General features: G+C 39.3%; 1 protein-coding gene across 1 annotated transcript; it reads left to right on the forward strand.

Moving 5' to 3' along the window:
• Positions 1-3,074: 3,074 nt before the first annotated feature.
• On the forward strand, positions 3,075-11,086 carry LOC124286310. Its single transcript, XM_046722669.1, has 9 exons — positions 3,075-3,123; positions 3,563-3,580; positions 3,889-3,906; positions 5,241-5,258; positions 6,502-6,519; positions 7,042-7,059; positions 9,155-9,172; positions 10,153-10,590; positions 10,835-11,086. The coding sequence occupies exons 1-9, from the start codon at positions 3,075-3,077 to the stop codon at positions 11,071-11,073; spliced, it is 834 nt and encodes a 277-aa protein (XP_046578625.1). The 3' UTR covers positions 11,074-11,086.
• Positions 11,087-16,217: the final 5,131 nt, after the last annotated feature.

The raw sequence follows: 16,217 nt of genomic DNA on the forward strand, positions 1-16,217 counted from the left end.
GCATGTACACAAAGCAGCACTGTCACTCTTTTCGTCGCATGCCGGGGTGGAGGCACCTACAGCCCATGTAAGTGAAATCATGATCCACACTCGCTGGTCATACAAATCTTTGAATAGTTAGGTCGTAGGTCGATCAGAAAAGGATCTATTCTTCGATTCTGCAGGGTTCAGATTCGACAGTCAGTCAAGTAGTTTCCACTGTCACTCAAAATGTAAACACTGGCTGTCCCCATTTCAAACTTTTTCAAACTGTCAACAACTACCGACTGCACTTCCAAGAAAAATGTAGGTCAGACGATTCCATTATAGTGTGGCCAGGGGTTAGAGTAACACGTCATGCAAAACAATAGGCTGGTTTCGGTCGTGTGGAGTTGGGATTATATAAACCAAGCTCTTAGGTATTACATTATTGCGTTGAATAAACAGTTATTACTTTTCTTTGGACAGATTATTATATATGTTGCAATGTTTAAATAAATACGAACAGAACCTTCCACTCCCTTCACAGACGAGTTCAATTCGCCTCTCGCACCATGCCGGATTTCGCAGTGTCTTCCGTGGAAGGAAGGACTTCGATTTTAAGTCGGCTATGGCAGAATGGAGATAAACTTATTGTGTTGGAAAATTAGATGAATGTTAGGCTACGCGTTCGGTTCCAAATGAAATTAAGTTACTATCAATTCTACCTAACATTCATCTAATTTCCCAACACAATACGTTTATCTCCTAAGTAGATTTTCTTCCAAGCCGCACCACCATAAGTTGACAAAGACACATATATGTTTAGTCAACATGAGAGTCCAGTGTCTGGAATAACGGGTTTTCCGTGTCCAGATACACATCGGGGAGGCCATTATTTATTTGTTTAGTGTTTAACGCCATCAGAGGGGTGATAACCATCCTCTTTCCCTGTTTAGTTTGGTGTACGTGACAGTTTTTTATGTAGTAAATCTCTCAATCTTCTGAAATTGTTATGATGCCAATTATTGGGCTAATAGTATGCACTCTCATGTTCCTTTCAGATCCCAGCCAGACACTAGGTAAGTGATTTCGTCCTTTATATTACACCTACACATCAATTCTCTTTATCAAGAGGTAATTCTTAGATAATTACTGCAAAATGATTTCCATCCTAGCCGCAGCACCATCCCTGTCTAGATGCGCATCGGAGAGGCCATTATTTGTTTGTTTATTATTTGGCGCCACCAGAAGAGACACTAATATCATATTTTCAAGTTAAGTATGGAATATGGGTGACAGCTTTTAATGTAGGAAAACTCTAAATCTTCTGAAATTGTTATTATGCCAATCATTGGGTTGATAGTGTGTACTTTTATGTTTTTGCTAGATGGCTGGCCAACACGAGGTAAGTGCTTTCATTCTTTATATTCCACCTATACGTCGGTACTCTCTTTCAGCGAGTAATTCTTAGATAACTACTGCAAAAATGACTTCCATTCTAGCCGCAGCACCATCAGTCGACAGAGACACACATTAGGTAAATCGGTATGAGGTTCCATGATCTGGATTCACGGGGTCTTTCTTGTCCAGATACACATGGCCGAGGCCATTATCTGCTTGTTAATTGTTCAGCGAGACTAGAGGGATTGTTATCACGATCTTTCTCAGTTTAGTTTGGAGAATGTTACAGTTTTAATGTAGTAAATCTCTAAATCTTCTGAAATTGTAATGATGCCAATTATTTGATTAATAGTATGCACTTTTATGTTCTTTCCAGATCGCCACCAAAAGCCAGGTAAGTGATTTCGTATTTTATATTCCACCTATACATCAGTACGCTTTGTCAACAAACGGTAATTCTTAGATAATAACGCTAATTCTACCATGGCTGCGTGAAATGCTCGATTTTGAGTGGTCAGTCAAAAGATTTGACGCTATCAATTTTGGATTGAAAATTCGTCTGATTTCACGACCGCTTCACTTCGCACTTTTACAACACTGCCGCATCAGCTGGACCACCAACATGGCTAATATCAACACAACAGACTTGATGGAAATGCTGATGAAACATTGATTAAAACTCGAAAAATACAATTATTTTATGATTTTTCCTCCACAATTATTATGGAACCTCACTATCATGTAACCTTCTATAATAAAAATATTCAAACTCAATTACAATACACAGCCGTAAACATAAACAAACAATATCTAACATGTAAATCAGAAAGCCTTGTTAATTTCATCCCTATCTATACAAAATGGGCAGCAAATCCTTACTAAACATTTACCTACCTGGTAAATGGTATATTTGTTTCCGTTTAGAATCTTAACAATGGGAAATTCGCAAGATAACGGTCAGGCGAAACACAAAATTTATGCCACTCACACTCCATCTTGTCCCGTTGCATCGTTAAAAAAATACATGTCAAATATGGAACCACCAGAATTTTGCTGTCTGCCAGCTTCCCCACAAGGCTGTCACTGCTGGTGATCTATGTTCCTACATTTTGAATAAAGTTTGGCCACAATCCAGTCCCAAATGATGAAAACAATGTTCCAAGGAATCCCAAGTTAGTCGCATGTACACAAAGCAGCACTGTCACTCTTTTCGTCGCATGCCGGGGTGGAGGCACCTACAGCCCATGTAGGTGAAATCATGATCCACACTCGCTGGTCATACAAATCTTTGAATAGTTAGGTCGTAGGTCGATCAGAAAAGGATCTATTCTTCGATTCTGCAGGGTTCAGATTCGACAGTCAGTCAAGTAGTTTCCACTGTCACTCAAAATGTAAACACTGGCTGTCCCCATTTCAAACTTTTCAAACTGTCAACAACTACCGACTGCACTTCCAAGAAAAATGTAGGTCAGACGATTCCATTATAGTGTGGCCAGGGGGTTAGAGTAACACGTCACGCAAAACAATAGGCTGGTTTCGGTCGTGTGGAGTTGGGATTATATAAACCAAGCTCTTAGGTATTACATTATTGCGTTGAATAAACAGTTATTACTTTTCTTTGGACAGAATATTATATATGTTGCAATGTTTAAATAAATACGAACAGAACCTTCCACTCCCTTCACAGACGAGTTCAATTCGCCTCTCGCACCATGCCGGATTTCGCAGTGTCTTCCGTGGAAGGAAGGACTTCGATTTTAAGTCGGCTATGGCAGAATGGAGATAAACTTATTGTGTTGGAAAATTAGATGAATGTTAGGCTACGCGTTCGGTTCCAAATGAAATTAAGTTACTATCAATTCTACCTAACATTCATCTAATTTCCCAACACAATACGTTTATCTCCTAAGTAGATTTTCTTCCAAGCCGCACCACCATAAGTTGACAAAGACACATATATGTTTAGTCAACATGAGAGTCCAGTGTCTGGAATAACGGGTTTTCCGTGTCCAGATACACATCGGGGAGGCCATTATTTATTTGTTTAGTGTTTAACGCCATCAGAGGGTGATAACCATCCTCTTTCCCTGTTTAGTTTGGTGTACGTGACAGTTTTTTATGTAGTAAATCTCTCAATCTTCTGAAATTGTTATGATGCCAATTATTGGGCTAATAGTATGCACTCTCATGTTCCTTTCAGATCCCAGCCAGACACTAGGTAAGTGATTTCGTCCTTTATATTACACCTACACATCAATTCTCTTTATCAAGAGGTAATTCTTAGATAATTACTGCAAAATGATTTCCATCCTAGCCGCAGCACCATCCCTGTCTAGATGCGCATCGGAGAGGCCATTATTTGTTTGTTTATTATTTGGCGCCACCAGAAGAGACACTAATATCATATTTTCAAGTTAAGTATGGAATATGGGTGACAGCTTTTAATGTAGGAAAACTCTAAAACTTCTGAAATTGTTATTATGCCAATCATTGGGTTGATAGTGTGTACTTTTATGTTTTTGCTAGATGGCTGGCCAACACGAGGTAAGTGCTTTCATTCTTTATATTCCACCTATACGTCGGTACTCTCTTTCAGCGAGTAATTCTTAGATAATTACTGCAAAAATGACTTCCATTCTAGCCGCAGCACCATCAGTCGACAGAGACACACATTAGGTAAATCGGTATGAGGTTCCATGATCTGGATTCACGGGTGTTTTCTTGTCCAGGTACACATCACTGAGGCCATTATCTGCTTGTTTATTGTTCAGCGAGACCAGCGGGATCGTTATCACGATCTCTAGTTTAGAGTATGTAACAGTTTTAATGTAATAAATCTCTAAATCTTCTGAAATTGTTATGATCCCAATTATTGGATTGATAGTATGCACTTTTATGTTCTTTCCAGATCGCCACCAAAAGGCAGGTAAGTGATTTCGCTTTTTATATTGCACCTACACAGCAATATTCTTTATCAATAAGAAATTCATAGATACTTACTGGAAAACGATTTCCATCCTAGCCGCAGCACCATCAGTTGAGAGAGACACACATGTCTTAAGTCAGTTTTAGTGTCCAAGGTCTGGATTAACGGGTTTTCCCTGCCCAGATACGCATCGGAGAGGCCATTATTTGTTTGTTTATTATTTGGCGCCACCAGAGGAGACATTATTATCATATTTACAAGTAACGTATGGAATACGGATGACAGCTTTTAATGTAGAAAAACTCTAAATCTTCTGAAATTGTTATTATGCCAATCATTGGGTTAATAGTATGTACTTTTATGTTTTTGCTAGATGGCAGGCCAACACAAGGTAAGTGCTTTCATTCTTTATATTCCAGCTATACGTCAGTACTCTTTTTTAGCGAGTAATTCTTAGATAATTACTACAAAAATGACTTCCGCAGCACCATCAGTCGACAGAGACACACATTAGGTAAATCAGTATGAGGTTCCATGATCTGGATTCACGGGGATTTTCTTGTCCAGATACACATTGCCGAGGCCATTATCAACTTGTTTATTGCTCAGCGAGACCTGAGAGATTGTTATCACGATCTTTCTCAGTTTAGTTTGTAGTATGCTACAGTTTTAATGTAGTGAATCTCTAAATCTTCTGAAATTGTAATGATGCCAATTATTGGATTTATATTTTGCACTTTTATGTTCTTTCCAGATAGCCACACAAAGCCGAGTCCATTAGTTGTTTGTGTATTGTTTAACGCCACCAGAGGGATGATTATCATCATCTTTCTCTGTTTAGTTTGAATTACGTTACAGTTTTCAATGTAGTAAATCTCTAATTCTTCTGAAATTGTTATTATGGCAATTATTGGATTAATAGTAGATCTATGCACTTTCATGTTCTTTCCAGATCGCAGCCCAACGCCATGTAAGTGATTTCGTCCTTTATATTCCATCAGTACTCTTTGTCAACAAAAGGTAATTCTTAGCTTTTCACTGAAAGTGTTTTTCCTTTCAAGTCAGACCACCGTTAGTTTACAGAGTGACGTATTTGTTTAATCAGTATGAGGGTCCAGGGTCAGGATTATCGTGTTTTCCCTGTTCACATCGGAGAGGTCATTATTTGCTTGTTTGTTTTGTTTAACGCCACCAGAGGGTCATTATCATTATATTTCGTTACTAGTATCTAGTACATGTGACAGTTCTGGATGTTGTAAATCTTCTGTAACATCGGAGATGTCATTTTTGTTTGTTTGTTTATTGTTTAATGCCACCAGAGGGGTCACTGTTGTGATCTTTTTTCTATTTAGTTTGGGGTACGTCTGACAGTTTTTAATGTAGTAAATCTCTAAATTGCTCTGATACCAATTATTGGGCTAGGTAAGTGCTTTTGTCCTTTGTTCACAAAAGTTAATTCTTAGATACTAACTGCATCTCTTTTCCATCCTAGCCGCAGCACCATAAGTCCACAGAGACACACATTTTTTATTTCAGAATATAGGGTCCATGGTCTCCATTAACGGGTTTTCCCTATCCAGATACACATCGGAGAGGTCGTTATTTGCTTGAACTGTTTAAGAAGCATTCTAGAAGTTGTAAGCAATAGGAACGTCAAGTCTTTATTGTACAGTTGCGACGTTTCGGTATAGATGCTTATTCCTGTTTCAAGCATGATATATCATTATTTGTTTGTTTGTTTATTGTTTAATGCCACCAGAGGGGTCATTGTTGTGATCTTTTTTCTATTTAGTTTGGGGTACGTCTGACAGTTTTTAATGTAGTAAATCTCTAAATTGCTATGATACCAATTATTGGGCTAGGTAAGTGCTTTTGTCCTTTCTGCACAAAAGTTAATTCTTAGATACTAACTGCAAGTTCATTTCAATCCTAGCCGCAGCACCATCAGTGGAAAGAGACACACATTTGTTAAGTCAGTATGAGGGTTCAGGGTCTCAATTAACGGGGTTTTCCTGTCCAGATACACATCGGAGAGGTCATTATTTGCTTGTTTGTTTATTGTTTAACACCACCAGATGGGTCATAATAATTGTATTTCTTTACTAGCATCTAGTACATGTGACAGTTGTTAATGTTGTAAATCTCTCAATCTTCTTAAACTGTTATGATACCAGTTACTGGGCTAATAGTATGTACGTTTATGATGTTTCCAGATCGGAGACCAACACAAGGTATGTGCTTTTGTCCTTAATAATCAGCCTCTACATTGGTACTCTTAGTTCACAAAAGTTAATTCTTAGATACTAACTGCATCTCTTTTCCATCCTAGCCGCAGCACCATAAGTCCACAGAGACACACATTTTTTATTTCAGAATATAGGGTCCATGGTCTCCATTAACGGGTTTTCCCTATCCAGATACACATCGGAGAGGTCATTATTTGCTTGAACTGTTTAGGAGGCATTCTAGAGTTGTAAGCAATAGGAATGTCAAGTGTTTATGGATGATCAACTTGTTTACTGTACAATTGCGACGTTTCGGTATAGATGCTTATACCTTTTTGAAGCATGATATATCATTATTTGCTTGTTTGTTTATTGTTTAATGCCACCAGAGGGGTCATTGTTGTGATCCTTTTCTATTTAGTTTCGGGTACGTCTGACAGTTTTTAATGTTGTAAATCTGTAAATCTTCTAAAATTGTTATGGTGCCAATTATTGGGCTAATAGTATGTACTTTTATGATGTTTCCAGATCGGAGACCAACAAAAGGTAACTGTTTTCATTCTCTATTTTCCACCTATACATCAGAACGCTTTGTCAGCAAAATGCGATTTCCATCCTAGCCGCAGCACCATAAGTCGACAGAGACAAACATTTGTTAAGTCAGTATAAGGGTCCAGACTCTGGATTTAACAGGCTTTCTCTGTGCAGATACTATTCGGACATTTCATTGTTTGCTTGTTTGTTTATTGTTTAATGCCACCAGAAGGGTAATTGTTATGATATTGTTTTCTATTTAGTTTGGAGTACGTGACAGTTTTAAATGTTGTAAATCTCTAAATCTTCTGATATTCTTATGCTACCAATTATTTGGCTGCTATTCTGTAATACTATGTTCTTTCCGATCTGACCAACGCAAAGTAAGTGCTTTCGTCCTCTATATTCCACCTGTACATCAGTACTCGTTGTGAACAAAAGGTAATTCTTAGACACTACAAGGCGATTCCCATCCTAGCCAAAGTACAATTAGTCGACAGACACACTCATTTGTTGAGTCACGATCATGGTTTTTGAATTTCTTTGTCACCTTCATTCGCAATAACGTCGTGAAATAGCTTTCACCAATTTGCTTCTTTAGTTATATGCGTTGGAGGTCGCCTTCGCCTGCTGGCATTTCGGCAGCCAATTTGCTTGAGCAGTCAACTGTTGAATACTTCGGGATGTCTAGTCGGTTATGGCCTTATCCGTCGAATTTTAAACAGTCAGCAGTGCCGATCCTTCGAATCATGCTTGAATGGTTCTGTGCTAATCGGTCGAATTTCAGACCGTGTTAACACACTGGGAGAGTCTAAGTTCATTAATTAAGTGGTCGGAAGTAGCGTCACCCACTAATTCACAGTAGGAATCCGAGCTTTCAGATCCTTCAGATGGTTGATAATCTTCATCAGATCTACCATCACTTTCATCAGAGAGATCACCACCAAGCTCCCGTTGCATAAGTTCAAATAAGTTTAGTTAATCCATTTAGAATGTGCTCTGGGCACACAAGTCACAGAAGACCCGCAAAAAGGTTAAATGAATCTGATTGCCTTGAGGAATTCTAAATGCTGGTCAAAGAGGTGTCAGTGGGGTCTGCATGGACCCCATCCGTCCTCAGTAGGGTATATGCAACACATCAACTACTTTATAATGGAAATTCTTTCTAAATCTTAAACCTGAGATTTTAAGGGTTAATTCATCAATTTCAATTTTGTACAAAAGTACAAAAATATATAGAGTCCAAACATATATTTAATGTATCAATTTCTCATTGTATCATATGAGTAGGCAAAGATATATACTGTACAAAAGTACAAAAATAAAGAGAGTCAAACCATCCAACACCCCTTGCGTCGTTTTTCTTGGTAGGATCCAATGTTTTGATAACTAATTAATAGCTTTGATGACAGTGCTCATCCGTCAAATGTATTTTACTACTTTGAAATCAGAAATTCGACGGATCACCATGCCAGCCGTCACCATTTGGAATTCTTTGTAACCAGCGCCTTCAAATTCAAGATATAGTGTAAGAGAATTTTCGCCTTTGGACACTATTCATAGACGCACCAATTAGTCTCCAATGAAGTAAGATTGCTTAATTTTTGCTTTCCGCTGTATCATATTTACATTCGGATTCTTTCGTGTATAAAACATAACAAATGAATTGGCAATTGAATCGGCTGGCTGAATCTGATACGCAAGCGGTTTTATGTGTGTTTTAGCGAATTTTGGGAAAATATGAATACGTGTACATACCCTTTAATGTGGAATGAATCGAAACAGTTATTATGGTTTATTCTTCTTTGTCTTTAAACGAAAAATCCACAGAATTGAACACATCCCCACACAAGTGGACATATATACAGTATTTTCAAGGAGATTCACAGGGTCTGCATTAAGATTTACATGTCCAGGTACACATCGGAAAGGTCATTATTTGTTTGTTTAGTGTTTAACGCCGCCAGAGGAGTCATTTTCATGGTATTTCTTTACTAGTATCTAGTACATGTGGCAGTTTTTAATGGCGTACATCTCTAAATCGTTTGAAATTTTGTTATTATGCCAATTATTGGGCTAATAGTATGCACTTTTATGTTCGTTTCAGATCGCAACCTAACATCAGGTAATTGTTTTCTTTCTATGTATTCCACCTATACATGAGTATTCTTTTTCAAGAGAATGTACGTATTAGATATTAACCGCTTGGGCGATCACTTCTGGTCAAACTGATGATAGTAAACTATGATTATTTAACAATAGTCATGTGATGTATTCAATATGTGTTCGTGTGGATCCCCAGTGTGACAGTAGAAACATTTTTAATTTTTCTGACACTGGCGAAACTTACAATGAAAACCGATAGGAAATGGTCGCACATTGAGCCATGACAATTACTCATGACGTCATCGAACAATGTGTGTTTGTTTTTTCTGTTAGACATGTGACATCAAGCGCATTTTCCTATCGGGTTTATATGATAATATGTTAATGTTAACGTTAACATGTCTCGCTATCGGAGACAACATTACGTTATATACGGTGTTTTACCACACACAAGTGGCCATTTATGTTATGTTACTCTCAGTGCACTATTTGTTGTAAGCGCTTGCTTGCGAGCAAAGTTGGTAATTAATTAGACGAGTCTGGATCAAGCAATCAGTCTAGTGCCATCATGTGCACTGATATATACGGTGACATACATCAATCAAATTAGCGAGCCTGAACACCCGATCTCGTTAGTGAGTGGGTGCGTTAACGAGTAATGGAGGAGTGCGTTTTATATATATTACGACGCTTTGTGCAGTTGTATAAGGGAGTGATAGCCTTAAACATGTATAGCTTCTGTAAAGGTCACAAACCATTGATAATAATGAAGTAAAATGATCGAACCCACTATCGGGCTATCGTAAGGGGCTTAACTGCACAGCGATTTCCCGCTTCTTTGACACTTGTGCACTGAAATGACCTTTCGATGGCTCATTAAGAAGTATTTCCGAAATTATATCTGAATTTGAACGTTTTTGCCAACATTTCTAATCTGCAACACGGACATCAAGTGTCATTGTGCAGCATATGTTTCATGAAGTAGATGCCTCTCTCCAGAGTGTCGCCTCCATGATGGCTACACATACAGTCAAGTCGGCATCTGCTATAAGCTGCACCACACCAAGATCTCGTGGATGGAAGCACGTGAAAAGTGTCGCGTGGAGGGTGGAGATTTGATTAAAGTCGACACCATAAAGAGGCGCAAGGTTATGGTAAGCGTTATCGGAGGCGTTCTCAAAGGGTCATCCAGCTCATCCGGGTCACCCAGGTCATACAGCTCATCCAGGGCATCCGGGCCATCCAGGTCATTCAGCTCATCCAGGCCATCCAGGCCATCCAGGTCATTCAGCTCATCCAGGACATCCAGGACATCCGGGCCATCCAGGTCATTCAGCTCATCCAGGACATCCAGGACATCCGGGCCATCCAGGTCATTCAGCTCATCCAGGTCAACCAGGTCAACCAGGTCATCTAGATCATCCAGGTCCAGCTATTGTAAGTCCTATGCTGAGAAGAAAAATACAAGTACTATTATCCTTTACACTATTCTGATGACCACTGTTACATCAGTACATATCTATAACCATACACTAGTTTCGTACATGTACTTGTGCTTGGTGATTAACTTGAGGCTAGAGTTTTGGGGAATAAAAATGCCTGCCATTAGGTTATAAAGATACATCCCTGCATTTGAACCTTCTAAAATATTAGACAGAGATGTTAATTTTCTGCATTATAGACAAAAGAAGCGGATACTGTCGTAAGGAGGAGTTCTACATCGGAGGTCAACGCAATACTAATACTGGACGTTGGGTATGGGTGTTGGACAACACCAACATTGCCAACTTCATAAAGAACGACCCCAGGTCCAACTGCATGGAACTTGAACCTGTATGCGACAGCAACGAGGTGATAATGGACGATACAAGCTGCCACTATCAGCATCAGAGGTTTTTCTGTGAGATCGTTGTAGAGTAGATTTGATCGTCAAGTACACAATTTTGACGCATTTATGGATACTCCAGAGATTCCTTCACATCATGTTTTAATGTTCATATATTCATTAATTGTTCTTTTTTTTTCAATTGATACAAAAAAAAGAAACATGAGATGTTTACCAGAATAACCTCTGCCTCTCTGTCTGTCTAATCTGTCGATATTTCTGACTTGCAATCTCAATGTGTAAATAAACCAGACAACAAGCAATATATAAACATCAGTAACCCATATTTACAGACAATTCCTGCACCTGGTTGAGTATTCCGGGGAGCAGTTGCCCTTGATTAATTCTGAAATAGCAATTGTTATATTTATTAACATATAATTGGATTCATCTTTGTTCATTGATAAAACACTTTCTGCAGGATGTACGGGTTTTCATGTATTTTCACAACAACAACAACAACAACAACAAAACTTGGGAAGAGAGTCATTGGGTATTTTAATGAGCTTCATCAATGAAACAACACATGGACAAAACTATGGCAACACCTATGATTTTAACAGGATATAGTCATTTATATTCACATCATAATTATGTTTATATAGACACTCCGCGTACCCCATGCGTTGATTTTAGATATGCACCTGTTACGATCAAAGGCGAGCATTATGTGTAATAGTTGCACCCGTCATTAAGCAAGTATCATGTTCCAGTAAATTGTTCTGACAGCTCGATAAGGCGATCAGTTGATTTCGTTGTTGATTTGTTGATAAGCAAATATGGGGGTCTTCACAACTGACAACTTCTCAATAATGGCAAGTTACTGAAATGCAGAATGATCGATTGTCATTGAGGGCTGTTGCAAGAGATGCTGCTTGTCAGCCACAGACTATCAACCGATTGGCCAGAAAGTATCAGCAAACTAATGACGTTAATCACAGTCAATGCTCAGGTCGACCACGAGTGGCAACTCCTATGGAGGATACAGCCCTTCTAAGAATCACAAGACTTCATCCGTTCATGTTAAGTGGCGTGTTAAAACGGAGGGGCTCCCACGTGGTCGTTGTCTAACAGAACTGACTGCAATATAGAGAAAAACGATCGACCGATCAGACGTCCATTGTTACCCTGAGAGCACAAAGAAGCACGGCTGGCTTTGTGTCAAGCTCGAAATCACTGGAATTTGAGATTATGGGGAAGGGTCCACTGGCCACACGAAAGACGATTTCTAGTGTTCATTACTTATGGCCGAGTTCGTGTAATGCGCTGCAGAAACACTGCATAGTACTCAACGGAATATCTTAAAGCACATACCGTTTGGAGAGGGTCCATTGAAGACTGTAATCTTGAAATAGTAAAGAAATCTGAATGGACAACGGTATACCACTGACAATCCAAGACAGAGTTTTTGTACCCCACTTCGATCTCCATCCTCTGAACACAAGACCCATCTTCATGGACGTGTATGCTATCGTTCGCGTACCGTTGTTGACGCGGTCAAACGGCGGTAGCAACTCTACCTTGCCCCGCCAGGAGTCCAGATCTTAGTCCAATAGAGCATGTCTGGGAAAATACGTCAGAGGGATATTCCATCAAGCCCTACATCAAGTATGGTACGCAATACCTCGACGTCAAACTCAACGTCTGATACAGTCGGTGAGGTGAGGGTCAGGGATGTTATTGCAGTTGGCGGAGGTTACACCAGACGTTGAGATTGTGCTCGCTTATTGATACTTATGTGATTTCTTTAGGATTGTATGCCAGAATCTGATACCATACACGATATGGGGTGTTGCGATAATTTTTGCCATGTGTATATACCGTTAACATCAACAATGGCAGAAATCTATGCGAGACTGTTTGATAATAGGGTTGAATTCAATTTGGTAATGGCCAACTCTATATTCAAGCCACTTCATGCTTTGCCTTAAAAAATCGTTTGATTGAGGTGCAGTCGAGCATGCTCCTTCTACAATGTCAGAGTTAATACGCGTCTCTTATTGTGTGAACAATAAAGTGTTCTGAAAGGCATCTGAAGATATTACAGTGGTAGTACAAAAAAGAATGTCAGTACAAATCCAAAGGCAGTCGCATAATATAACAGTGATTATAGTAATGAAGACAGAGATGGTAATATCCACCTGACTGCAATAATGATCATGTTTCCGAAATAGGACGGGGCTGAGTGTCCAGGATAGAAATGATCTCCAAACATTTTCTGATCTGCTTGTAACTTGAGATGTATTGTGAAATGAGAGGCAAGAGTAAGCCGCCCTTATGCCCCTGAGAAAAATGAGATTCTCCAACTCCCCCTAGGGTCGTAGGACCCTGTACTGAGACAACTGAGGAGCTCGAGTGGTCAGACTTGGATGATGTTTGTAATCGTATCATACACAAATATCGGTGATTGATGTTCATGATGTCAGTCACTAAAATGTCTGCTTGAAAATAGATTACAGAGCTAAACAACAAAGAAACAGACAGACAAAACACATACATTGATACGTGAGCTTTTGGAGTAGTATGTATAGACGGGTGTCAACACAATGATATCCACACAATGGAACGTGAACAATAGAAGCAAATAGTTGTCACTGAACATAACGTCGGATATCGATTTTCAACGCTCTGCCATCGTGCGAAGATCCTGTGTTGCTTTGTATTGATGGTCATCAGTAGACTGTATCCATTGTCTTCATACAGCATTGACTCTGACGCACAACATCTACAACACTAAGCAACGTATCCGACCCTGCACTATCATGTCTCTTAAAATTCAACTGCTGTTTAAAAGTAGCAAACGTGCCACTGTGAACAGCTGTGTAACATTTTGTGGGTTCTTTAAACCTACACTGGCCTAACGGGTACAGCAGAAGGGAGAATATGTGATCACATGACGCATCTTCAGCAAAATTGAAATCACAGGCATTTACTGTGTCCTTACTTTTTACAAAAAGTGACTCCTTGGGACCAAACTCAGAAACAGGTTTCTCTTTTGTAAAATGCACGATGCTATCAGTCTCTTGGAAATGGCAAAGTGTATCTGCAGTGAGTGCCCTTGATGTAGCAGCCACTGTCCAAAAGTTGCACATATTGCGATAGTGCAACGCTGTGGCATCATCCTGCTGATGTGAACACTGCCACATTTCCCTGAACTAGGAAACTCTCACTTGCCACTCGGTCAGTAAGAAAGTACATAGGATTTGATGTTATGAATATGTGACAACATTCCCCAAAACCATTAGAAAAATGCATATTTCTTTTGGTGGATTTCAAAGTGCTGTATTTTGGGGTACTCTCTTGGACTGACTAGATGTACTTTCATAGAGATTGATTGGTCCTCGCTGTAGACCTATTTGCTTTTTTGGCCGACAATTATGAGAGATTGTTGTTCAAAGTTTATTGGATAAGTTTAAAAGATATCTTATATTAAGAAAGGAAACATTTAAAATCACTGCAGGTATAACTGACATAAATAGTTTTCCATATCCCAAGTGATATCACACGAGTGTGAGTCTTCCTGTCACTTCCAAGTGTCATTTCTTGAAAGCTCCATAGGTATATTTAGAGTTTTCTCCCTTTGATTCTCACCTTACACGGCTGATACACTGCCCGAGCACGACATACCTTTCCATAGCCACAAAGAACACCACCCACAAGCAAATACAGTGACACTGAAGGGCGCCTTTTGTGTAGCACTTGATGGTTCGAAAAAACCGAAACGTCCATGTTTGTAACCTGACTAAGGTTGCACAAGGTGTGTCATCACACTTAATACATATCTACCTATACCAAGGAGGCTTAGAATAACAGACAGACCAGTGATGAAAAACATGAACAACGTTAACGATCTACACAATCGTAACTCAAACATCACCCACTTTAACCATGAACAGTATACTGTCCTGACATCTCTGTCTGGTTTGGTGCATCACCCGCGTGTCAGGAACACGTGTCTGGCGCTGCCATGGTGACATAATACATGTATGTCCAACTGTATCACGGTGGCATGTAAATGATCAAGTATGTAAGTGAGTGCATGTTGTAGGTCATTTTCATCACCTAAAAACAATTGATGTTGGTTGGTTGATTTGTTGTTTAACGCCGCACTCAGCAATATTCCAGCTATATGACGGCTGTCTGAAAATTAGTCGCCCCTTACGACAAGCATGGGTTACTGAAGAGCGATTCTATGCGAATGTCCGAGAAGCAGGGGGCACTAAAGGTCTGCCATGAGCGAGTATACCCACATGGTCATTCAAGGGTCCTCGGAGTGGGGAACAGGAAAGTCGCAAAAATAAATTCTGATACAGTCAAAACAATGTTTAAACAAACCATAAAGATATTTCCTTGCCTGATATCGATTGCATTTGATCCATGTAACATACGAGGGTTTGGAAGTGTTTTATTATATGTATTAATTTTTTCAACTGGTTTTGCCAACTGCTATTTGTACTCCGACAAGAATGTTCGATAACAAGTAACAAAGTAATAAAGTACTAACCCTTGAATTCTTTTAACGTATGTTGTGTTGGATTAAACTGTACATGTGTCTGAGCGTATGAATTATGCAAGCTTCTCGAAGGAGTCTTGTCAATAGCGATGACTCATCGCTCAGGGAATTCCACACTCTATTTCTTTCTGTTCCTTCTAAGCACGCTTTTGAGAACCAGTCGAGTGTAACTAAATGTTGCTAAATTCGACACCGACGTATTGTGTCGTAAACAGTGCAAGCACAAAGCGTGAACAAGGAAGTAAGTAATTGAAATCAACTACCCAATGGTGTTACAGGACGGACGAGGACAACTCGGAAAGGCTCCACACAAATGTACCAGGAAGTCAAGGAAAGACCTCCAACTGAGCAATATCGATGTTAGCTTAACACTGTCAGCCAATAGCTGATTAAATGAACAACAATCCACGTTGCTATGTTGTACGTACTAAGCTGATAGATGATATTGGTATGTGGTCCCATAATATTTAAATTCAGCAGTTATAGCACCCTCCGGACCACTCCGATATTCAATATTTAAGCATTATATGGATCACATTATGAATCATTAGATATTGTGATATTGTTAAGTGAGGTGGTCCTTGACTTTATTGTTGAGTATATTATACTTCTCTGAAAATATCTCACTTAAAACACTCACTATATGTTATGCACACACACACACAC

Source organism: Haliotis rubra, unplaced genomic scaffold, assembly GCF_003918875.1.
Source record: "Haliotis rubra isolate DU_JTF1 unplaced genomic scaffold, ASM391887v1 Scf38, whole genome shotgun sequence".
NCBI classification, from domain to species: Eukaryota; Metazoa; Mollusca; class Gastropoda; order Lepetellida; family Haliotidae; genus Haliotis; species Haliotis rubra.

Coding starts and splice junctions, on each gene's coding strand:
- LOC124286310 (XM_046722669.1), top strand. CDS start 3,075: ATGCCGGATTTCGCAGTGTCTTCCGTGGAAGGAAGGACTTCGATTTTA. Junction 10,591..10,834: donor ATCATCCAGGTCCAGCTATT/GTAAGTCCTATG, acceptor TCTGCATTATAG/ACAAAAGAAGCGGATACTGT.